The following is a 21,175-nucleotide window of genomic DNA, read 5'->3' on the forward strand; positions in this document are numbered from 1 at the left end:
TCTGCAGCTGAGGGGTTTGTTTCAGGTTTTTTTTGTGCAGTGGTGGGGAGTTCATCTTGTCAGATTGTAAACCTTTAATAACCAATCTTTGCTGCTTCTTCCACCTGACTGCACTTAGGGGATACAACTGCCTGTTACTATTGGCAGTAGCTTTGCTGTTGCTGGGCTCTGTTGATTTGCTTGCTTGCAGGTTCTGTCATCTTACAGAGCTAACAGATCCTGCCTCTAGGCTGAGGTTTGCTCTGGATCTGCCTTGTGCTAAATCATTATCTGGACACTGCTGAAGAGAAGATGTTCTGCAGTGGGATGTCCTGTGTTGTCACTGATGTGTAGATAACTTTAAACAAGTGTTTTAAAGAGAAGGAAATTACCAAAGCTCCCTTGTGTGCTGAGGTCTCTGTCTGTAGCTCAGGACAGCCGTGGCTGGCCAGGATAAATAGTGACATTGTTTTCTTTTTCGAATGCCATTTTTCAAATAGGCTGCATCCCTGAAGGGCCTATTTCCTGTATCTCCTGCAGTGAAGAGCCCTCAGGGGCATCTCTATATCTCTTTAAAGAAAGGGGGATTTGTCTGTAGAGAATGGCATTTCAGCTCTGCAGCATGGCATGCACACTGAGCACTCTGGCCCTGGCGGACTGAGTTCTACCTACTTGGAAATAATCGATTTCTAGTCAGCATCAGAAGAGTGAGAGGTGCTCTTTGTCTTTCCTTAAACATACACTTAAGAGTTAGTTTGCTGAGCAATGTAGGTGTTCCACATGAGTATCTTACCCGTTATCTTTTCCTGTGGGCACTTAGAGCATTAAGAAAGCCTGCTGCTTTGGTTCCAGATCTTAATGGGAAGCTTCTCCTCTCAAGCCTTTGCTGGATTGTCACTGCAGCAGAAGAGCTTCGTGTTCCCTTGTCAGAGCTCTCCAGCTTTCTGATCCTCAGGACATACATTGCTCCCTCGGGGCTTCAATGCCTGGTTTGAAACTTCAGCTGCACCTCCCACTGCAATTTGGAAGTTCTGAAACTTGATATTTACATATTTGTCCTTTCCCATAACATAAGAACTATGGAAGAGAGAAGTACACTGGAAATCCTTTAATAGCTGCCTACAGAGGGTTTTGATGTAATGCCTAAGCTACAAGTTTGTGTAGTTCTGATCCTGGGAAGGCACAGCAAAACTTGCTTTTCTGGTTTTCAAACAGTTTGACCAAGCATCTGCTGTTGCATGACTTTCCTAGGTGGGCCTTAGGTCTGCCCCAGTGTGCCTGCTGTTCTGCTCTTAGAAATTGTCCTTATTTTTGTTTCTGCTTCCTGAGCTAACAAACTCAATTTGCCATAGCTGTTGAAGGATGTCTTTTAAGCAGTTAGACCACAAGAAGTTAAAGGTCAGGGAGGGCACTGTACTGATGAGGGAATTTGCTTGAGCTCCACAGGAGGAATATAAGAGTGAAGGGATCACTTGGCACAATATTGACTATACTGATAACGTGGCCTGCATTCACTTAATCAGCAAGAAGCCCACTGGCCTCTTCTACCTTCTGGATGAAGAAAGCAAGTAAGCAACAAACCTCTTCTGGGAAAAAACTGGCAGGGAGGAGGGAAGGACTATGAAAGGGAACAGCACCTCTTAAAGGAGGGGGAAGTTGTGGGAAGCACAGAGTCAGCATGGGGCTAGACTAGGTGGTCCCTAGAGATCCCCTCCAACTCCTCGCATTCTGCAGTCTCATGGCCATGATCTACACTGTAGTTTGCTTCTGATGACTCCAAAATGGTGATACAAATCAATGCAAAAATTGAACTTTGGCTTAAGCAAACTCAGAAACACTTCTCTGTGTTACTGGGAATTAGTTTGAATAAAAGGCAGGTGTGTGAGGCTTGGCAAGGGTTAGCAGCAAATGGTGCTAACTAAACTTGGCTGGTGAAGTGAGGGGGAGCATTGATGCAGACTTGAAACCCCAAAATATTGTGCTTTGTGTGGAGCTGTTGAGTTTCAGTCCAGAAATGAAGCCTACCTCTAAGATTCAAGGCAGATGTGTGAGTCAAAGAGTAGAGATCATCAATAGGATCATTCCCACAAGGATCAGTCGGTGTTTGTCACTGTCACCTTGCAATTTGAGAACTAGCTGACCTCTCCTGTTTTGTATTCCTAGTTTTCCACATGCTACCAACCAAACTCTACTTGCAAAATTCAAACAGCAGCACGAGGAGAACAAGTTCTTTGTTGGAACCCCAGTGATGGAGCCTGCTTTTATTATCCGACACTTTGCTGGCAAAGTTAAATACCAGATAAAAGTAGGTGAAAGAACTGGTGGCCATAAAACCAAATTTCCTTGCATTTCTGATTGTTTTTTGTCAAAGTGTATAAAATTTGCTGGGGGTGGATCAGATGTGTCCCCAGAGGTACTTTTGAACTGTTGGAGTGAGTCCAGAGGAGGCCACGAAGATGCTCAGAAGGCTGGAGCACCTCTGCTGTGATGACAGCTATGAGAGTTGGGACTCTTCAGCCTGGAGAAGAGAAGGCTTCAAGGAGACCTTGGAGTGGCTTTCCAGTAGCTGAAGGGGCCTACAGGAGGGCTGGGGGAGGGACTTGACAAGGTCTTGTAATGACAGGATGAGGAGGAATGGGTTTGAAGTGGCAGAGGGGAGATTGAAAGTGGATATTAGGAAGAAGTTGTTTGCAGTGAGGGTGATGAGAGACTGGCACAGGTTGAGCATGGTGAGACACTGGTAGAGGTTGAGAGTGGTGAGACACTGGCACAGGTTGCCCAGGGAGGTTGTGGAGCACGGAAGCACCGAATGTGATCTTTGATCACATTCGGTGCTTCCGTGCTCCACAACCTCCCTGGAGGTGTTCAAAGCCAGGTTGGACAAGGCCTTGAGCAGTCTGTTCTAGTGAGAGGTGTCCCAGCCTATGGCAGGGGTTTGGAACTGGCTGAGCTTTGAGATCCCTTCCAACCTAAAGCATTCTGTGATTTTCTGTTAGTGATGTGGTAGGCTGCAGGGCAGCGCTCGCTGTAGTGAGCACTGTTCACAGTAGCGGCTTGCTCTGAATTGTGCCTGCTCTCTGGAGTCAGGACACAGCTGTGCTGAGAGCTCAGGGCTCGGTGTGCCTGTTTTGCAGGACTTCCGAGAGAAGAACATGGATTACATGAGACCAGACATCGTGGCCTTGCTGCGCAGCAGCGACAGCGCCTACGTGCGGGAGCTGATCGGCATGGACCCCGTGGCTGTGTTCCGCTGGGCCGTGCTGCGCGCTGCCATCCGAGCCATGGCTGTCTTTGCTGCAGCTGGGCGCCAGAGGGCTCAGAAGGCTGCAGGTAAGGGCTTACAAAAGAGCTCTGCGAGCACCCTTAGATGCTCTGCAATCGAGTAGTGCTTGCTGACACAATTGGTTTGAGGGTGTGGTAGTTTGGGAGTTTGTGTCCCCCCAACCCTCCCCCCAATTCACCAGCCTAACTCAGCCTGCTGGAAGTGAAGGAATGAAGTTATATTTACAGTGTAGCACAAATAAGTGTGCTGGGCTGCAGCAAGAGAAGCATTGCCAGCAGGGCAGGGGAGGGGATTCTGCCCCTTTACTCTGCTCTCCTGAGACCCTACCTGGAGTATTGTGTGCAGTTCCGGAGCCCCCAACACAAAAAGGTCATGGAAGTGTTGGAGCCAATCCAGAGGAGGCCACCAAGATGCTCAGAGGGCTGTAGCAGCTCTGCTATGAGGACAGGCTGAGAGATTTGGAGCTCTGCAGCATGGAGAAGAGAAGGCTTCGAGGAGACCTTATAGTGGCCTTCCAATATCTGAAGGGGGCTACAGTAAGGGAGGGACTATTAACAAGGTCTTGTAAACACAGGACAAGGAATAATGGGTTTAAACTGGCAGAGGGGAGATTGAAAGTGGATGTTAGGAAGAAGTTGTTTGCAGTGAGGGTGGTGAGACACCGGCACAGGTTGCTTGGGGAGGTTGTGGATACTCCCTCCCTGGAGGTGTTCAAGGCCAGGTTGGATGAGGCCTTGAGTGACCTGGTTAGTGGGAGGTGCTACCTGTGGTGGGGGGTTGGAACTGGCTGATCTTTGAGATTCCTTCCAATCTAAACCATTCTATGATTCTATTCCATACAAGTCTATATACACAATGTATAGAGATGTTTATGGCTATATACAATTATATACAAGTTAAAAGTAATACAGAATTACAAACCCCATCCTGAACAGCAGAACTGCTCAGGAGGGTTCTGAGCCAACTCTCCTTCCAACTCACTCCCTTATTTCAGAATCTCTTATGTGCAAGGGGTGAGGAGCAGAAAGCTAACAAGAGGTTAGAAAAAAAAGTGACTAGAGCAGGGTTCAGAGGTTCAGGCAGAGACAGTTAATGCAGCAGCAACAGCAGCCAGAGACTGACTGATTTAAGAAGGCCAAGTGCAGGGTTCTGCACTTTGGCCACAACAAGCCCAAGCAGCACTACAGGCTGGGGACAGAGTGGCTGGAAGGCAGCCAGGAAGAAAGGGAGCTGGGGGTACTGATAGATAGTAGGCTGAAGATGAGCCAGCAGTGTGCCCATGTGGCCAAGAGAGCCAATGGCATCCTGGTCTGGATCAGGAACAGTGTGTCCAGTAGGCTGAGGGAGGTTATTCTTGCCCTGTACTCAGCACTGGTCAGGCCACACCTTGAGTGCTGTGTCCAGTTCTGGGGCACTCAATTCAAGAGAGATGTTGAGATGCTGGAAGGTGTCCAGAGAAGGGTGACAAAGCTGGTGAGAGGCCTGGAACACAAACCCTATGAGGAGAGGCTGAGGGAGCTGGGGTTGTTTAGCCTAGAGAAGAGGAGGCTATGGGGTGACCTCATTGCTGTCTACAACTACCTGAAGGGAGGTTGTAGCCAGGTGGGGGGTGGCCTCTTCTCCCAGGCAACCAGCAATAGAACAATGGGACACAGTCTCAAGTTGTGTCAGGGGAAGTCTAGGCTGGATGTTAGGAGGAAGTTCTTCCCAGAGAGAGTGATTGGCATTGGAATGGGCTGCCCAGGGAGGTGGTGGAGGCACCGTTCCTAGAGGTGTTCAGGAAAAGACTGGATGAGGCACTTAGTGCCATGGTCTAGTTGACTGGATAGGGCTGGGTGCTAGGTTGGACTGGATGATTTGGAGGTCTCTTCCAACCTGATTGATTGTATATTCTATGGAATTCTGTATTCTAGCACTTTCTATTCTGTGCTTAGAAACTTGACTTGGCTGAGAGAGTTAATGCAGCTTTCATATATGTTTTATTTTCACTAGTATCTCTCTAGAGCTACCTAAAAAGAGGTAGTAATGAGGTTAGCATTGGCCTCTTTTCCCAAGTAATTAACAACAGGACGAGAAGAAATGGAGGTGTTTAAGAGGAGGCTGGATGAGGCACTTAGTGCCATGGGTAGTTAATTAGAAGGGTGAGGTGATAGGTTGGACTCGATGATCTTAGAGGTCTTTTCCAACCTGGTTAATTCTGTGATTCTGTGACTTTGTTTATGTTTCTTGTTTTCATATCTCAGCAGAACCTGTGACTGATCTAAACATCACTATTATTTTCTTTTCACAACCAATGATCTAATTTCTCTCATTAAAATACTCCAGTTAGCCTCAAACCAGCACAGAGGGGAACCTAATGAAGGTCAACAAGCAAGTGTAGAGTAATTCTGAAGTGCTTTCTGAGCAGCTGCAGTTTGACCTTTAGGGAGGAGTTGGAGAAACAAAGTTACTTAGTTTGTGTCTCGGTTCCAGTTCAAATTGCCCAGAGACTCAAATATAGTTAATAGAACCAATAACAATTAATGGATGCCTTTCCCTCTTCCCCCTTTATTTTTCAAAGAAAAGGAACTGGATGTAACCCAGGAGGGGTAACCCTTTACAGCTTGATAGCAAAGCTTCAGCCCCTTGGGTAGATATTTTGCTTTGTTGTGGTTTGGTGGAGGTTTTTTGTTCATAATGTTCATGTCTTTGTCAAAATTCAACTTGTTGATTGTTTCATAACAGGAGTGGTACGTCAAGGACCCAGAGTTCCCCTTGGAGAGCTCCAGAGATCAAATACACCAGTAGAAAAAGTTTACCGGTGAGAAGCATGTTTCTGACTCATTCCAGGGAAAGCAGATGGCTCTGACCCACGTTGTCTTGCATCAGATGTCAGCTAGAGCTTTCACAAAGACAGCCTGGTTTATATCTTCTGTCTTGTTTTGCTTGGCCCTTTGAATGCTATCAAAACAGTACTCTGGTTTATTTCATGTGAGATCCAGTACTGACAAATGTTGGTGGCAGAGCCTCAGTTCTATTTACCACTGGGGTTTTGAGTTCTGTCTGCATTGTGTGTGTTGCTCTGCAGCCGGTTTGTATCACTGAGGCACTTAGAGTAGCACTCAGGTGTTGCAGCCTTATGAGATGAGTAGGAGGCAGGGCATGTCCCACAGAACCACCTCCATGTGCTGCTCTCTACAGGCATATTTGCACTCCATGGAGTGTTTAGGCTTTATACATGTTCCTTTTGCAGCTGCTCAGTGCTTGATTTCTCATTTGATTGTTCTGAGGATTTCCATATAAATGCTTTTGAGGACATCATTTCTCTTTATGAGAACAAGAAGTAAGTAGAAATAGGCTTGTGCTGAACAGCCAGGGAGGCACATTCCTGTACAGACCTTCTGAGCGTGCTCTGTGTCAGGGAGAAGCTGTGAGGTACCTGACACGGTGACTCCACAGCGCTTCACGGTCGCTCCTTCCTGGACAGTCTCTGTCACTTGTGGCAACTCAAAACTAGGGATGCAATTTGGGTGAAAGGCTTGGTCGTGGAGGAAGATCTTTTGTTTTCTTTGGATGCCTTGAACCAAAATCTTGAGATTCAAAAAGGCTCAGAGGTGCCAAGGGAAGCAAGTGACCATCTGTAGTGATGCTGCTGCCCCAGCGAGCAGCTCAGAATGGTGCTGGTATCTGACAGTCAGAAGTGATTCTTACGCTTCTGTTATTTTTGGTTTGTGCCTCTCTGGAGAGTAAAGAAGGTGAGTTCTCTGCTAAGACACACTGCTTCACAAGCTCAGTGCATGCTTCAGACACTGGAATCTGCCACAGATTAGGGACCATCCCAGGCTTATTTTGAAAACCAAAACATGGCTGTGCTTGAAACAGAAGTGAAAAATGAGATTGCACCTGCACTGCTGTACTAGGTGACTCTTACGTACTTTTCTGATGCACCTCTGCTTAGGCAGATGTATTTTGTCAGTCAGATCTAGCTATAAAAGTCTTTACTGCCTCATGATGAAAATACTTATTTCTGTATGAAAAGGCTGCTTAGCTTAACAAAAGGCTTCCTTGTCCATTAAGAGCACTTTGCTAAGTTGCCCTCTATGTTCTGAATTGGTGGCACAAGAATTTACATTAAAAGGTAGAATCAGAGAGTAAGTTCAGTATGAGGCCTTGTTAATGAAATTGCAGGGCACTGCCAGAGCTGGAAGGACTGACGGCATCAGAAAAAGTAGGCTGGGATTCACCTGCTGCTGTTGGGAGCACGCTTGGTGATGGGCTCTCTCGAGGGTTTATTCCTCTCTCTCATGGCTGTGTATCTTTGTTTGCCACCTTTGTTTTGCTGTGCATCATTTTAGAGACATGCATGAACAAATCATCGCAAGTATTAAAGGACTCCCATGGCAGGGGGAGGATCCCTGCAAGCTGCTTCGGTCGCTCAGTCGGCTTCAACACCGCTCCCACTTCATGTGAGTTCTGGTGCCCTAGGCATTGCTTTGACAGTGCAGCATAACCAAGCAGTTAATGCAGTCCAGAAACACAGACCTCTCCCCTGTCTTCTGCAAAAAAATTGACCAAGAATAAAAGCATTCCTCCCAAAAAGTGGCAGGGCTGCTTTGCTGTTTCATTGCCTTAGCTGGAAGTGGAACCTCCTTTTGGTGTCAGCTTGCTCAGAACTCCACCTCTATAGTGCCAGCTTGTTGCAAACATTCAGCAATGAAATCTCACAAACTCTAGCTGATGATTTTCTGAACCTTAGGCAGCTAGAGCTGTGAACATTCCAGGGTTAAGGTGCTTTCCATATGCATACATGTAAGAAAATCAACCTGGGGTCCATTGTATGATAAATAAGTGTAAACTGGATGGCATGGAGTTGGAACATGCCTTAGAATGTCATAGTTAACGTGCTTAGGATTGGGAGGGCCTGAGCTACAGCCCAGAGGTTCTAGTTCCCTGTTTGTGAGGGATGAGAACTATGCCCAAGGTTTGTGTAGTGCCTCAGGAGGTTCTCAGATGTATCACAGTTGCTGAGTGACTCCACAGGGGTCCTGCTGCAAGCAGCAGTGACCGAGTTGCATATTTTCATTTGATAGTACCTTCATATTACAAGAGAAGTTCAGGGGCTGCACAGTCAGCTAAACAGAGTGACTTGTACAAAATGTCTCTGCAGCAGTTCAGTTTTTAATAGCTTTGGAAAGCTTCCAACACCTACAGTGTTTATTTAACCAAAAAAGGACTCATTTTGAAGCAGTTTGCATTGTTTGCATTGATCACTTGTAAGAGACGTGCATGAAAACACCCTGATGCTCTTGTGCTCATTTTCATCTATCCTTCACTTTTCCTCATGACCTGCACCAACTTAATGGCTTGCTGAAATAACCAAAAGTGATGTGGGGTTTGGGGGATTTTTCTTAAATCATCTTTACTATTTTAACAGGAAAAGTAGAGGTATGAAACAAAAGCAGATCATTCCCAAGGTAAAGTTACGCAGTAACCTTACATTTCTCTTGGGGTCTCTGGGTGGGTTGGTTTGCTTCCTTTTTCACTGTGAGCATTCATTCTGATTGACAGAAGTCACTTCAGAAAATGCTGCTTCACAGGGCAGGGAAGCTGTGTCATTTACTCTCTCCAACTTCCTTTTTGCCTGGCTGAGGGATAGTTAAAATGTTCACCTTTGTAAGCGTTGCTGAAGAGTTAACACCTGGCATCTGTTTAGTTAGACTGGAGATGCCATAATACATGAAGCCCTTTCTAGTCAGGCTGTGGAAGGCAAACAGGGATAACGTCTTGCTTGCCTTACAGTCTTGGGATGGGCCAGTGGAAAAGTTTCAGTCTTAAAGAGATGCTTTGGTCCAAACTAGAAATAATGGTGAAGTTGCAACATGTTGCTGAACATGGAGCTCCAGGGAGCTGGCTTCACTTTTACTTGTTTTGAAGCAGACAAAGATACTTCTTCAGGCAAGAGGCTTGCACTTTGATTGTGAAAACTTTCTTCTAGAACTTGCTGGATTCCAAGTCTCTGAAGCTCATAGTGAGCATGACTCTGCATGACCGAACGACCAAATCCCTCTTGCACTTGCACAAGAAGAAGAAACCCCCTAGCATAAGTGCACAGTTCCAGGTGGGTGAGTGATGTGGTGGTAGACAGCTCTGGGTGCACCCTGATCCCTTGGAAGCAGGCCTTCCTGGGCTGATTGAGGCTGATTCTGCTTGAATAGCAAAGTGAGTTTGTTGGATTTGTCTGAAGTAAGATTTATTGCTTGATTAAAGTAAGACCATGTTTAGAGACTACCCTTACACTGTGGAACATGTTAGCTCTCGGGACCAGTTCTGGTGTGCAGCTCTAGCCCTGCTGTTCCAGCATTTGCTAACCCCACTTGTAATTACCATGAGAAAAGATACAAACAGATGCAGAGATCTGCTGTGCAGAAGGGGAGAAGCTCCACGTGGGGTGATATTGGGCTTTGAGTCATCAGATTTGAAACAGCTTTAGTCCTAAGGAATAAGCTGTGTTGCTGTCCCCTGCAACTCTGGATGCTGCTATCTGAAGAAGAAAACTGTTTTTGCATATTGCATTGCAGACTTCCCTGAACAAGCTGCTGGAGACTCTGGGCAGAGCTGAGCCATTCTTCATCCGCTGCATCCGCTCCAATGCCGAGAAGGTGAGGCTGGGCTGCTCTGGCTGAGGACCCAAATCCTTGAGCTCTGCAGTTGGCTTGTTCACTGGCATTCTAGGCAACTAGGGCGTGAAAACAGAGCATGCTTACTCTGCTGGACAGAAATCAGACTCCTCAGGCAGTTACTACCTGCTGGCTGCTGTTTTCTTTCAGAAAGAGATGTTGTTTGATGAGAGCTTGGTGCTTCAGCAGCTGAGGTACACTGGCATGCTGGAGACAGTGCGCATCAGAAGGTCTGGTTACAGTGCCAAGTACACCTTCCAGGTACGTGAGGAAGTGCAGTGTGCTGTCAGAAAGGGCTGCCTGTGGGGAGTTGCCTCTTTTTTTGTGCCTGTATTCAAGTTTAAGCTCATCCACTTGGGATGAACTGTAAAAATTCACTGTAATTCTGGTAGAGCCTGCAGGGTAGTAAGTTGTACCCCCAACTATTGTGTGAGTCATCTACCAGTAAGTTGTCCTGCTTGTTGTATGATAGAAGCATTCAGAATGCTGTGTTGCAACTATAAGTGGTCAGTGCTGCATGTTTGGCTCCCTACAGGCTTTAGTTTTCTATAAAGTGCTCTTTGTGTATAGTTCTCTTAGATCATGGAGTCACAAACTGGGTTGGGTTGGAAGGGACATTGAAGATAATCTAGTTCCAAACCTCTGCCATGCACAGGGACGCCTCCTGCTAGCCCAGATCCCAGGTTGCTCAAGGCCCCATCCAACCTGGCTTTGAACACTTCCAGGTTTGGAGCCTCCACAACTTCTGGACAAGACTGCTCTCATGGAGAAGATACTCTTCTTAAAGTCTGGTCTAAATGCTGTTTCTTCCAGTTTGGAGCCATCACTCCTCATCCTGTCACTACCTGTCTTTGTGAAAGGTCCCATAGATCCCCGTATTTGTCATCTTTGCCGTTACCTGCAGGCTGAATGAAGCCTGCAGTTCGGAGAGTAGGAAAAACTACTTCAGTTTGGAGTGACAACTAAGTGTTTTCAAATCCCTACAGTGTCTTAACTAGAGTTCTAAAATCAAGCTAAAACTCAGACCACATGAAGTGCCTTCTGACTTTGACCTCTTGCTGCCTGTGTTTTTTGCAGGAATTCATAGACCAGTTTCAGGTCTTGCTGCCCAAAAATGCCAAAGCCTCTAAGGAAGACATCTGTGTTTACTTGAGTAAACTAAAACTGGATGAGAACTACTATCAAATAGGGAAAACCAAGGTCTGTGAAACTCCCCCCAAGCAGTAAGAAATGCTGATGTGCCTTTCAGAATGTAGTGCAGCTGCTTTGCAGATGTTGCTCTTCATTCTGTACGTACGTGACCTGCTTCACCTCCTGCAGATGTTAGCTGCCTGCTTTTGGTACCAGCCTGCTGTCAATTCTCTGCTGGATGGGTGCTACCCGGGGGAAATGGCTGCTCTTGGCATTTGTCAAGCAGGCTGATGTTGTCATCTGAGGAGGGTTCTGAGACCCGAGGTCTCTGTTGTGAAGCTGCTTGTACTGAAATCCAAATGCTCTTCTTGTTTTACCTAATCTGACTCGTTTTTGTTGCATGCTATCGGCTGATGAGGTTTGGCTCATCACTGCCGTTTGCAGGTGGATATACCTCTGGGTGGGGAGCTGAGAGGCTCTCCCTAAGCATTTATTGATGAGCTGTCTTGGCCCGAGCAGGTGTTTATGAAGGAGGCTGAGCGGCAGAAGCTGCAGGATACACTGCACAAAGAGGTGATGCGGAAAATCGTCCTGCTGCAGAGCTGGCTCCGGGTGGTGCTGGAGAGGAGACGCTTCCTCAGGATGCGGCAGGCAGCCATCGTCTTACAGGTACCTCTGGGAGTCACCCAGCTGCTTCTCCTGACCAACCAACTGCCCCTCTCAAATCACACCCCCTGCTTTCAGTACCGTTCCCTCACTTGGGCACTCTCATCTCTAAGGCCTGCTGGCGTTCCCGGTGCCTTAGGATGGCGCTGCAGAGGAGCAGTGCTGCCGTGTGCATCCAGGCAGCCTGGCGAAGGTACAGGGAGAGAAAATACTACCTCCAGCAGAAGAGGAGAGTTTGTCTTCTGCAAGCCGTGTTCAGAGGCCATCTGCAACGTAAGAGGTAAAGGTGGAGCAGCAGTACAGTATGGAAGTGGACTTGTCAGCCATGGAGTAACCTGGCTCTGCTCACCGAGCTTGGAGTCTGGGGCATGTGCTGGTTTATTACACAACTTAGACATTCCTGTGGGATACTGCAGTCCCCAGCAAATGCCTGCTGCTGAGGTGGGGCTGGGCAAGCAGACCTCCATCCAGTCCCCACTTGGATTGTATTTGGACTTCATATTTAGGCTGCATTTAACCATCTGAGTACTTGACTTGGCTGCTGGGCATTAAATATTTGTGTTGTCACGTTCTGAATTCTCCACAGATTTCAGAAAATGGTCACAGAAAATCAGAAAGCTGAAGAAAAGCAGAGAGAAAGGCAGGAAGATCAGGTGGCAGAGAATGGTGCAAGCAAGGATGAGCACAGTGAACAAGCAACAGACCAACTGCTTGTGAAACACGAGTCAGAGCTGGATCAGGGCGCCGGAGACAGCGATCAAGTTCCAAATGAGCAACCTGCAAACGTGAGCTGGTCTGAAAAAGCCACTTCAGTCCAGAAGAACGTGACCGAGAACGCCGAGAGAGTCCCAAGCAGCCGGGAGAAGCGCGAGTCCCGGCGGCAGAGGGGGCTGGAGCACAACGAGTTACAGAACAAGCACGTCCTGCTCTCCTTTGAAGGGCCATCGCGCTGCCAGGGGGAGCCAACCTCTTCTGAAGGGGCTCTGGAAACTCCTTCAGCGTCAGGGCCGTCGGTGGCACAGGATGCTGTCCTTCAGGGCAGCAGTGAAGGACAGAAAAGTCTAAGGGAAGAAAAGGCTCTTTCAGACACGCCAGCATCAAGTGAGATAAAAGAAAGCAGCTCTGTGCCTGAGCAGCTACCTGCGTCAGGAGATGACAGGGCACTTGCCCAGACAGAAACAAGAGGGAGTCAGAGTCAGCAGATGAAGGGCAGCCAAAGCTTCCACTGCCTGGAGAGGCCAACACACCTCGCACTGAACCTTCACAGCACAGCAGCTGCTGCTGGGGGCAGCCAAAGCCTGGACGAGTGCTGGGGGGAGAAGAGCAAACGCCTTGGGCAGAGAGCTGCCAAAGATCTGGATAGTCCCACATCTTCCCAGATCCAGAGATATGTGGATGACCCAGGGAAGCTGAAGTACAAGAGAGAGAAGTGGAAAGGAAAGAGACAGTATGGTGCTGGCCAGAGTGACATGCTGAGCCAGTCTCTGGATGAAAGAGCACCTGTGGATAAGTCTCCTCAGAAGCAGCTGGAGTAAGGGCAGCTTCCTCATCCTTTAGGTGTTTGCAGAAAATAGGCAACTGTGACATTTAAAATTGGAGGACTGCTGAGAACCTGTGCATCTGGTCACAGGTTGGGAGAAAACAGAGCTCCCTGGCTCCCAGTCCTGCAGTTGACTCTCTATAGGTGGAATGTGTTCAGAAGCTCACATGAGACATGGAGCCTGTCTCACTGAATTCAAGTGGCCAGCCAGGGCTTCCCTTAGAGCAGGCTCTGGAGTTTATACCCAGGTGCCTTTTGGTGGCCAAGTGGGCCAGTGGGAGTCTGGGGTGTATTAGGAAGAGTGTATCCAGCAGATCAAGGGAGGTTCTCCTCACCCTCTACTCTGCCCTTGGTGAGACCTCATCTTGAGTACTGTGTTCGGTTTTGGGCTTCTCAGTTGAAGAGGGACAGGGATCTGCTGGAGAGAGTCCAACAGAGGGCTACAGGGATGATGAGGGGACTGAAGCACTGCCTGGTGAAGAGAGGCTGAGAGCCCTGGGGCTGCTTAGTCTGGAGAAGAGAAGACTGAGAGGGGATTTAATCAATGTCTATCAATATCTGAGGGCTGGGGGTCAGGAGAGAGGGGCCAGGCTCTGCTCACTGCTCCCTGGGATAGGACAAGGACAAGATAGGATGGAAGCTGCAGCACAAGAGGTTCCAGCTCAACACAAGGGAGAAATTCTTGCCTGGAAGGGTCCCAGAGCCCTGGCACAGGCTGCCCAGGGAGGTTGTGGAATCTCCTTGTGTGGAGCCTTTCCAGGCCTGTCTGGATGTGTTCCTGTGTGCCCTGAGCTAGGATGGATGGTCCTGCTCTGGCAGGGGGGTTGGACTGGATGATCTCTTTGGGTCCCTTCCAACCCCTGTCATCTATGGTCCCTCAGGCAGCAGGGAATCAGGACATGGCCAGGTTCTGTCACTTTCCCAGTGACATGCTGCATTTGAACGGGAGGTGCAGGAGCTGATCAGGTCTCTCTCGGATGTAACATTAATGTGTGGGTGATTTAAAAAGCTAACAGTAAGAGACCACAGACTCATAAAATGCACATTCTGAGAGCATTCTTGTACCATTGCAGAAAGAAGGGGAATTCGTTTTCATTAAGTGACCTCTCAACACTGACCCAGTCTGTTGCTATGAGCCAGGTACTGGTGCTGTTGTACATGTTTATACTTAATTATCCTTCATTTATACTTAAATATCACTTAGTTGTGAATAATTTGCTGTGTGTGTTCTGTGTACCTGCGTTCCCTTCAAGTGGGCTGCTTTGGGATGGTTTTTTTTGGTTGGGTGGAGTTCTGTTCTTTTTTGGCTTGATGTCCTTGGCAGGTGCTATGCAACATTTAATTTTCAATAAGCAGAGCCTTGATCAGAGCATTACATCTACTTGGTGCTTGCATTAGCGAGCTGATGTCTGTTGGGCAAAGGATTGTGTCTTGAAGCAAACTTTTTTTCACCATTCCAGTGTCTAGAAGCATTTAAAGAATCTGTTTCACTCAGTATGCAGGGTTTTGACTCCTCTTCTCTGTTATAGCCATCACCAGATACCATAGAAGAAGAAAAATGCCTCAAGAAGCAGATTGTGCAAAAGAAGCCAAGTGACTTCACACCTACCTCAGATGCATTCATTTCCCTGCAGCCCCCAAGTCAGCAAATAGATACCAGGTACATATCCTGGGGGGGAGGGTGGCAGTTCTCCCAAGTAACAAGTGACAGGACAAGAAGAGAACCTCACTGCCAGGACAGTGGTGGAGTCCTCAGTCATGGAGGGCTTTCAAAGCTGTGTGGATGTGGTGCTGAGGGCCATGGTTACTGTGTGCAGTTCTGGAGCCCACAGTGCAAGAGGGACATGGAACTGTTGGAGAGAGTCCAGAGGAAGGCCATGAAAATGCTCAGAGGGCTGCAGCAGCTCTGCTGTGAGGACAGGCTACAAGAGTTGGGGCTCTGCAGCATGGAGAAGAGAAGGCTTCAAGAAGACCTGTTAGTGGCCTTGCAGTATCTGAGGAGGGCTGGGGAGGGACTATTGACAAGGTCTTGTAATGACAGGACAAGGAGGAATGGGTTTAAACTGGCAGAGGGGAGATTCTCACTAGATGTTAGGAAACGGTTCTTGGCAGTGAGGGTGGTGAGACACTGGCACAGGTTTCTCAGGGAGATTGTGGATGCTCCTTCTCTGGAGGTGTTCAAGGCCAGGTTGGATGAGGCCTTGAGCAACCTGTTTTAGTGGGAGGAGTCCCTGCCTGTGGCAGGGTGTTGGAACTGTCTGAGCTTTGAGATCACTTCCAACCTAAACCATTCTATGGCTCAGTGGTCACCTGGTAGTGCTGGGTTAAGGGCTGGACTCAGTGATTTTAAAGGGTCTCTTCCAACCAAACCAATTCTGTGATGCTGAGACACCTGCTGCTGAGGAACAGATTCTCTGCTCTTGCATAATGCTCCATTTAGAACTGGTTCTTTTGAACTTGAGAATCCCCATGCGGGCTCAGATCAAAGGTTCAGGTGGTGCTGCTGTGCAGGCTGAGAAACAACACATAAAGAGAAGAGCTTGGGAACCCAGCAAGCAGGGAATGCTGTTTCTCTGGCCTGCTGCTCCAGCTTCTGGCTTTCTGCAACCCAGGGGACTTGCTGAGCCAGAGGGGATGTCTTGGCTCTGTGGGGTGTTGTCTCTGGGTATGTGGAAGGTAGTGCAGAATGCCCAGCTGTGCTTTCAGGCTGTGCTGCCCAGTTTCTCTGCAGGTTGCCCTCAGAGGAATCATGCACAACAGATATGAATGCTCTGGTGGGTCTGAGCTATGCTGCCAGAGAGCCTTTTCTTACAGCACAGCCAGCTCCTGCTCTGGTGTGACAAACCTGGGCCTGCTTCTATGTTCAGGTCTGCTTTTAAAAGTCCTCTGCGCAGACTCCTGGGGAAAAAGCCGGACAAGAAAATTCCAAAGGAGAGTCCTGATGTGATTGACGAAGGAGAAGGCCTCTCTCTTGTGTCTTGTGTCCTCTTTCCAGAGATTGGAGGGACCCAGAAGGCTTCAGAGGGTGAGTTGCTGTGATTTAATCCCCAGCTCGCTAACATCCCTCTTGCCTGTAATGCTTTGCACAGGCACAAACGCCGCAGAATTCAGTCAGCCTTCTTCAACCCCCTGCTGCATTTCTTTCCCAGCTTCCTCTGGACAGCCAAGTCGCCTGCAGGCAGGGGAGCGCCACGGGAAGGAGAGCAGCAAGGCAAAGAAGAACAGGACCATAAAGATCAAGATCTCCAGCGTGTCTCAGAACTGGAGAGAGTCCATGGCCCGCGAGATCACCAACGCCAATGAACTGAAGCACCTGGATGAGTTCCTCCTGAACAAGGTAAGAGGCAGCAGGGCTCTGCTGGCTGTGTCTGTGGACTGTTAGACTGCTTTGCTAGATGAAGTTTGCTTAATGACTTAAAGCAAAGGGGAGTTGATGTGATATCTTGGCAGAATGATCACAGAGAGCTAAGCCCAGCAACTGAAACTGAGCCCTGGTAGGTGTTCTGGTTTCAGTGCAGCCTGCTGCACCTCTGCTTGCCTTCCAGATCAATGATTTGCGCTCCCAGAAGTCTGGGGTTGAATATTTGTTTTTTGAAGCCACTGAGAAGTTCAGAGGAAACATCAAGACCATGTACTCTGCTCCTGTAAGTAGTGAGTCAATGAAGTGAAAGGGTGGTAGGAAATAAATGAACTGAGGGTGCAGTGTAACTGCTTGACCTACAGCTCTTTAGCAAAGCAGCTCAGCGAGTTTTAGCTCAATGTGAGAGCTGAAAAAGGACATTTTACAGCTCTGCCATGGTCTTAAGCACAGCACTGTGCTCTTATTTTCTCATCCATTCAGCTGTAACATGTTTTTATAGATGGGTGGATTTTGCTGTCTTCAGCTTCTTCATGTTGCTGTCTTTAAACACCAGAGAGGTGCCAGCAGCTTTCCCAGTGTTCTTCAGACACTGCCTTGTCTCAGCCAAGTGCTGTCCTCCAGTTGGGATGTGTGCTGCTGGTGCTATGGGCTGTTCTTTTTTCCCTTGATGATAGAATTGTAGAATCAACCAAGTTGGAAGAGACTTCCAAGATCATCCAGTCCAACCTATCACCCAGCCCTATGCTTTCTCACTTCTGAACTTAAACACATTAGAGGAAGAAACTGCCTCAACAGTATTTAAAAAGACTCTTCTAAATATTTGTTTTCCTTCTCTAGAATGGGCAAATCCATGTTGGCTACAAAGATCTGGTAGAAAATTACCAGCTTCTAGTTACAAATCTGGCCAAAAAATGGGAAGAGAAAGAAGTCAAGCTGGTTTTGAATCTCTTCCAGTCCCTTCTGGATGAATTCATCAGAGGATATACAAAAAGAGATGAATCTGAGCAGCCCAAGGTATAAAACCTACTCTGTAACTGGCTTCTGGGGTAATTAAGTAGTAGCACTCTCCTAGGATAAGGAACCTGTGCCCTGTGTTCTGCTATTTGGGAAACATTTCCCATCCACAGGTCACCTCTGTCACGTTCTGAACACTGATGTACCTTTTTTGAGTTGTTCATTATTTAACCTTGAACTTTCACAATCTCAAAATGTTTGTGCATCTTCTTTGGTGAAACCTTAGGAGCTGCCTAGAATGTTCAGAGCTGGAATCGCTCTGTCATCAGGCAGTGAGCTCAGCTGATTCCTAAAGAAGTTCAGACCACTCTCACACCAAGCTGAAGCTCCAGTACAGTGTCTCAAATGTCTGGAGGTGAAATAGTCTGAGACACAGAATAGGGAGAAAAAGCCCAAGGAATGAAATGTCTGAACATCAAAGGCTGATGCTAGTTTTGTATTCCACTGCAGCAGACCAAGGCCCAGAAGAAGAAGCGAAAGCAAGACCGTGCAGTAAGTCCTCTCTTGTTTGCCCTCAGCTGTGCTCACAGAACACAGATGAAGGAGCTCAGGTTTTGTATCACAGAATGACAATTTCTTAGATTGGAAAACCCCTTCAAGCTCCTCCAGTCCAATCATTAGTTTCACACTGACAAGTCCTTGACTAAACCAAATCCCTCAGCCCAACATCTGATCACTGCTATGGTTGGAAGGGACCACCAGGATCATCCAGTCCAGCCTTCATCCCAGCATCTGTCATCACCAGACCACAGCCTCAAGCACCACATCCACTCTCCTTTTAAACACCTCCAGGGATGGCAACTCCACCTCCCTGGGCAGCCTGTTCCAGTGCCTGACTCAGGAAAGAGCTTCCTCTCAACATCCAACCTGAACCTCCCCTGACTCAGCTTGAGGCCATTTCCTCTCATCCAATCATTAGTAATTCAGGAGAAGAAAGCAGCTCCAGCCTCACTGCAGTCTTCTTTTAGATAGTTGTAGAGGACAATAAAGTCCCCTCTCAGCCTTCTCTTCTCCAAACTGAACAAGCCCAGCTCCCTCAGCCGCTCCACGTTGGTCATGTTTGCCAGACCTCTCCCCAGCCTCGTCACCCTTCTCTGCACCCACTCCAGCACCTCAGTGTCCCTCCTGTACTGTGGTAACCAAAACTGGACACAGTACTCAAGGTGTGGTTTCACGAGTGCTGAGTACAGGGGCATGAGCACCTCCCTACTCCTGCTGGTCACACCATTTCTGATACAGCCCAGGATGCTGTTGGCTTCTTTGGGCACCTGGGGTTTATTTTGCATGCTGTATCACTTCTGTTAGGAAGATGTGACAGAACCTAGAGCTGTTCTCCACAAATGAAAGCTGTGCTTGTGCAGTGCTGGGTGCTGCTTAATTGTTCTCTTGCTTCTCCATAGCTTCTTTTAGAATTTAATGCTTTCTGGATCAATGGTTTGGGTTAAAAGAGACTTAAAAAATCCTCCAGAATCCTGAGACTGTTTAAAGGGAAGTAGTAAATATTGATTACAAACCATAGCTACTGCATTGCACTGATGAGCTTTAATCAAGGTGACAAGTCCGTGATGAAATGATGCAGCAAACCCAGCTGCTTTGATAGGTGGAAATTTGTTTTCAAGGGCAAAGCCACCAGCTGTAACTGTAAAATAAAAGTGGGAAATCTAATGTAAGGTAGATATTTATATTAAAAAGAAGAACAGTAATAAAAAAGGCAGAAAATATCCCTCAGTTTCCTTCTGTCTCCCACCAGATTGAAGAACACAACGGCCACGTTTTCACAAACTACCAAGTGAGCATACGGCAGTCCTGTGAGCACTGCTGCTCCTACATCTGGCCCATGGAAAAGGCCTGTCTCTGTCGTGGTGAGTGGAAACACCTCCTGCCTGCCACTGACCTCACACTGCAGATCCCTTGTGGCTGTGGCTGAGAAGGGGCTCAGCTGGCTGAGAAGGGGCTCAGTGTGTGCAGCGCAGATCCTTAGCGTCTGCAGTGTTGGTAATAATTGTTTCTCTCCAGTTTGCAAGCTGACTTGTCACAAGAAATGCATGCCCAAAATCCAGAGCACCTGTGTGTCCTGTGGGAAAAAGGTAAGAACTGTGTGATGCTGGGAGTCAGGAGTGCAGAATGCTACCTTTTTGTCTAGCAAATGCACAGTGACCTGAAGGGAAACGGTACAAATATTTCAGTTCACTCCTCTGCCTGCATGCAGTCAGAGACAGGTCCTGCAGTTGCAGAAGCAGACCCTAGAAGATTCAGAAATCTTCTAAAAAGTGATATTGGAGCTAATTTGGGAACCTCTGTGTGACTTGGTGCTGTGTTGAACAAACAGTTGAAGAGAGCTTTCCATATGTACCAGAAAGCTTCTGTATTGCTGCAGCTCAGGAAATCTGCCTTATCATAGAATGGTTTGGGTTGGAAGAGACCTCAAAGCTCATCCAGTTCCAACCCCCCACCATAGGCAGGGACACCTCCCAATAGAACAGGTTGCTCAAGACCTCATCCAAACTGGCCTTGAACACCTCCAGGGAGGGAGCATCCACAACCTCCCTGGGCAATGTGTGCCAGTGTCTCACCACCTTCTCTGTAAAGAACTTCTTTCGAACATGTAATTTAAATCTCCCCTCTGCCAGTTTAAACCCATTCCTCCTTGTCCTGTCATTACAAGACAATAGTCAATAGTCACTCCCCAGCCCTCCTGTAGGCCTCCTTCAGATACTGGAAGGCTCCAAGGCTTTTTTATGTCTGGAAGCAGAAGCTGACTGCAGTGTGTAACAAGGGAATTTTCTAGCTTGGGAACAGTTATTCACACTGCTTGCCCTGTATCAATTCCAGAATGAACAGGATGCAGAACCACGTCATTTTGGAGTGTGTGTGAGTGCCCTGACCAGTGAGAGAAACTCAGTTCCTGTTGTCATGGAGAAGCTGCTGGAGTACGTGGAGATGCATGGCCTCTACACCGAGGGCATCTACAGGAAATCAGGGTCAGCAAATCGTATGAAGGAGCTGAAACAGTTGCTGCAAGCAGGTCAGGCAGTGTTGTCCACCTTTAAGGTTTCCTTGCATGATACTTCTTTTCTCTGCAGGTCTGTCTGAAAATATCTGCCCCTGTAGGGTTTTAAAACCATCTTCTTTTGGCTGTGCAGGCTGGAAGAGGTTGCTTAGTACATAAAAGTGACAATCAGCAGACTTGGGTCTTACACTTCTGAATTGCCACTGTGATTCTGTTCATTTGAGTGCTTCTCATCTTGCTTCTTTGGCTTCCCATTGTGTACATCAAAGAAATTAAGTGCTTGGAATAATAAACTTTTTTTGTTTTTCAGATCCAAACTCAGTGAAACTGGAGAATTACCCAATTCACACCATCACAGGCATCCTGAAGCAGTGGCTGCGGGAGCTGCCAGACCCCCTAATGACCTCTGCGCAGTACAACGACTTCCTCCGGGCCGTGGGTGGGTTGGACAAGTGTCTGAAGCAATGGTTTTTAAACTGGCTGTGGCCTTGGGCAAAGAACCTCTTAAGATGCTCATGTTGGCTGAGCAGCTTCC

The 21,175-nt window shown here is 47.7% G+C and overlaps 1 protein-coding gene across 8 annotated transcripts in view; it reads left to right on the top strand.

Moving 5' to 3' along the window:
* The window catches only part of MYO9B (myosin IXB), a 48,076-nt gene that overhangs the window by 21,832 nt on the left and 5,069 nt on the right, over positions 1-21,175 (top strand). For 6 of the 8 annotated variants that reach the window (XM_064174733.1, XM_064174740.1, XM_064174739.1 and 3 more), the window contains exons 11-34: positions 1,426-1,547; positions 2,143-2,284; positions 3,114-3,309; positions 5,987-6,062; positions 7,597-7,707; positions 8,676-8,715; positions 9,237-9,359; positions 9,820-9,900; positions 10,069-10,179; positions 10,996-11,118; positions 11,569-11,718; positions 11,829-11,995; positions 12,302-13,246; positions 14,329-14,395; positions 14,785-14,915; positions 16,123-16,280; positions 16,405-16,592; positions 16,801-16,899; positions 17,454-17,630; positions 18,081-18,122; positions 19,381-19,492; positions 19,647-19,717; positions 20,463-20,655; positions 20,951-21,079. In XM_064174733.1, coding sequence (XP_064030803.1) covers positions 1,426-1,547; positions 2,143-2,284; positions 3,114-3,309; positions 5,987-6,062; positions 7,597-7,707; positions 8,676-8,715; positions 9,237-9,359; positions 9,820-9,900; positions 10,069-10,179; positions 10,996-11,118; positions 11,569-11,718; positions 11,829-11,995; positions 12,302-13,246; positions 14,329-14,395; positions 14,785-14,915; positions 16,123-16,280; positions 16,405-16,592; positions 16,801-16,899; positions 17,454-17,630; positions 18,081-18,122; positions 19,381-19,492; positions 19,647-19,717; positions 20,463-20,655; positions 20,951-21,079 — 3,754 coding nt within the window. Of the gene's footprint in view, positions 1-1,425; positions 1,548-2,142; positions 2,285-3,113; positions 3,310-5,986; positions 6,063-6,494; positions 6,585-7,596; positions 7,708-8,675; positions 8,716-9,236; positions 9,360-9,819; positions 9,901-10,068; positions 10,180-10,995; positions 11,119-11,568; positions 11,719-11,828; positions 11,996-12,301; positions 13,247-14,328; positions 14,396-14,784; positions 14,916-16,122; positions 16,281-16,404; positions 16,593-16,800; positions 16,900-17,453; positions 17,631-18,080; positions 18,123-19,380; positions 19,493-19,646; positions 19,718-20,462; positions 20,656-20,950; positions 21,080-21,175 lie in introns of all 8 variants that reach the window. The other 2 variants (XM_064174735.1, XM_064174737.1) reach the window with 2 other exon arrangements.

This window comes from Pogoniulus pusillus, chromosome 41 (genome assembly GCF_015220805.1).
Source record: "Pogoniulus pusillus isolate bPogPus1 chromosome 41, bPogPus1.pri, whole genome shotgun sequence".
NCBI lineage: Eukaryota > Metazoa > Chordata > Aves > Piciformes > Lybiidae > Pogoniulus > Pogoniulus pusillus.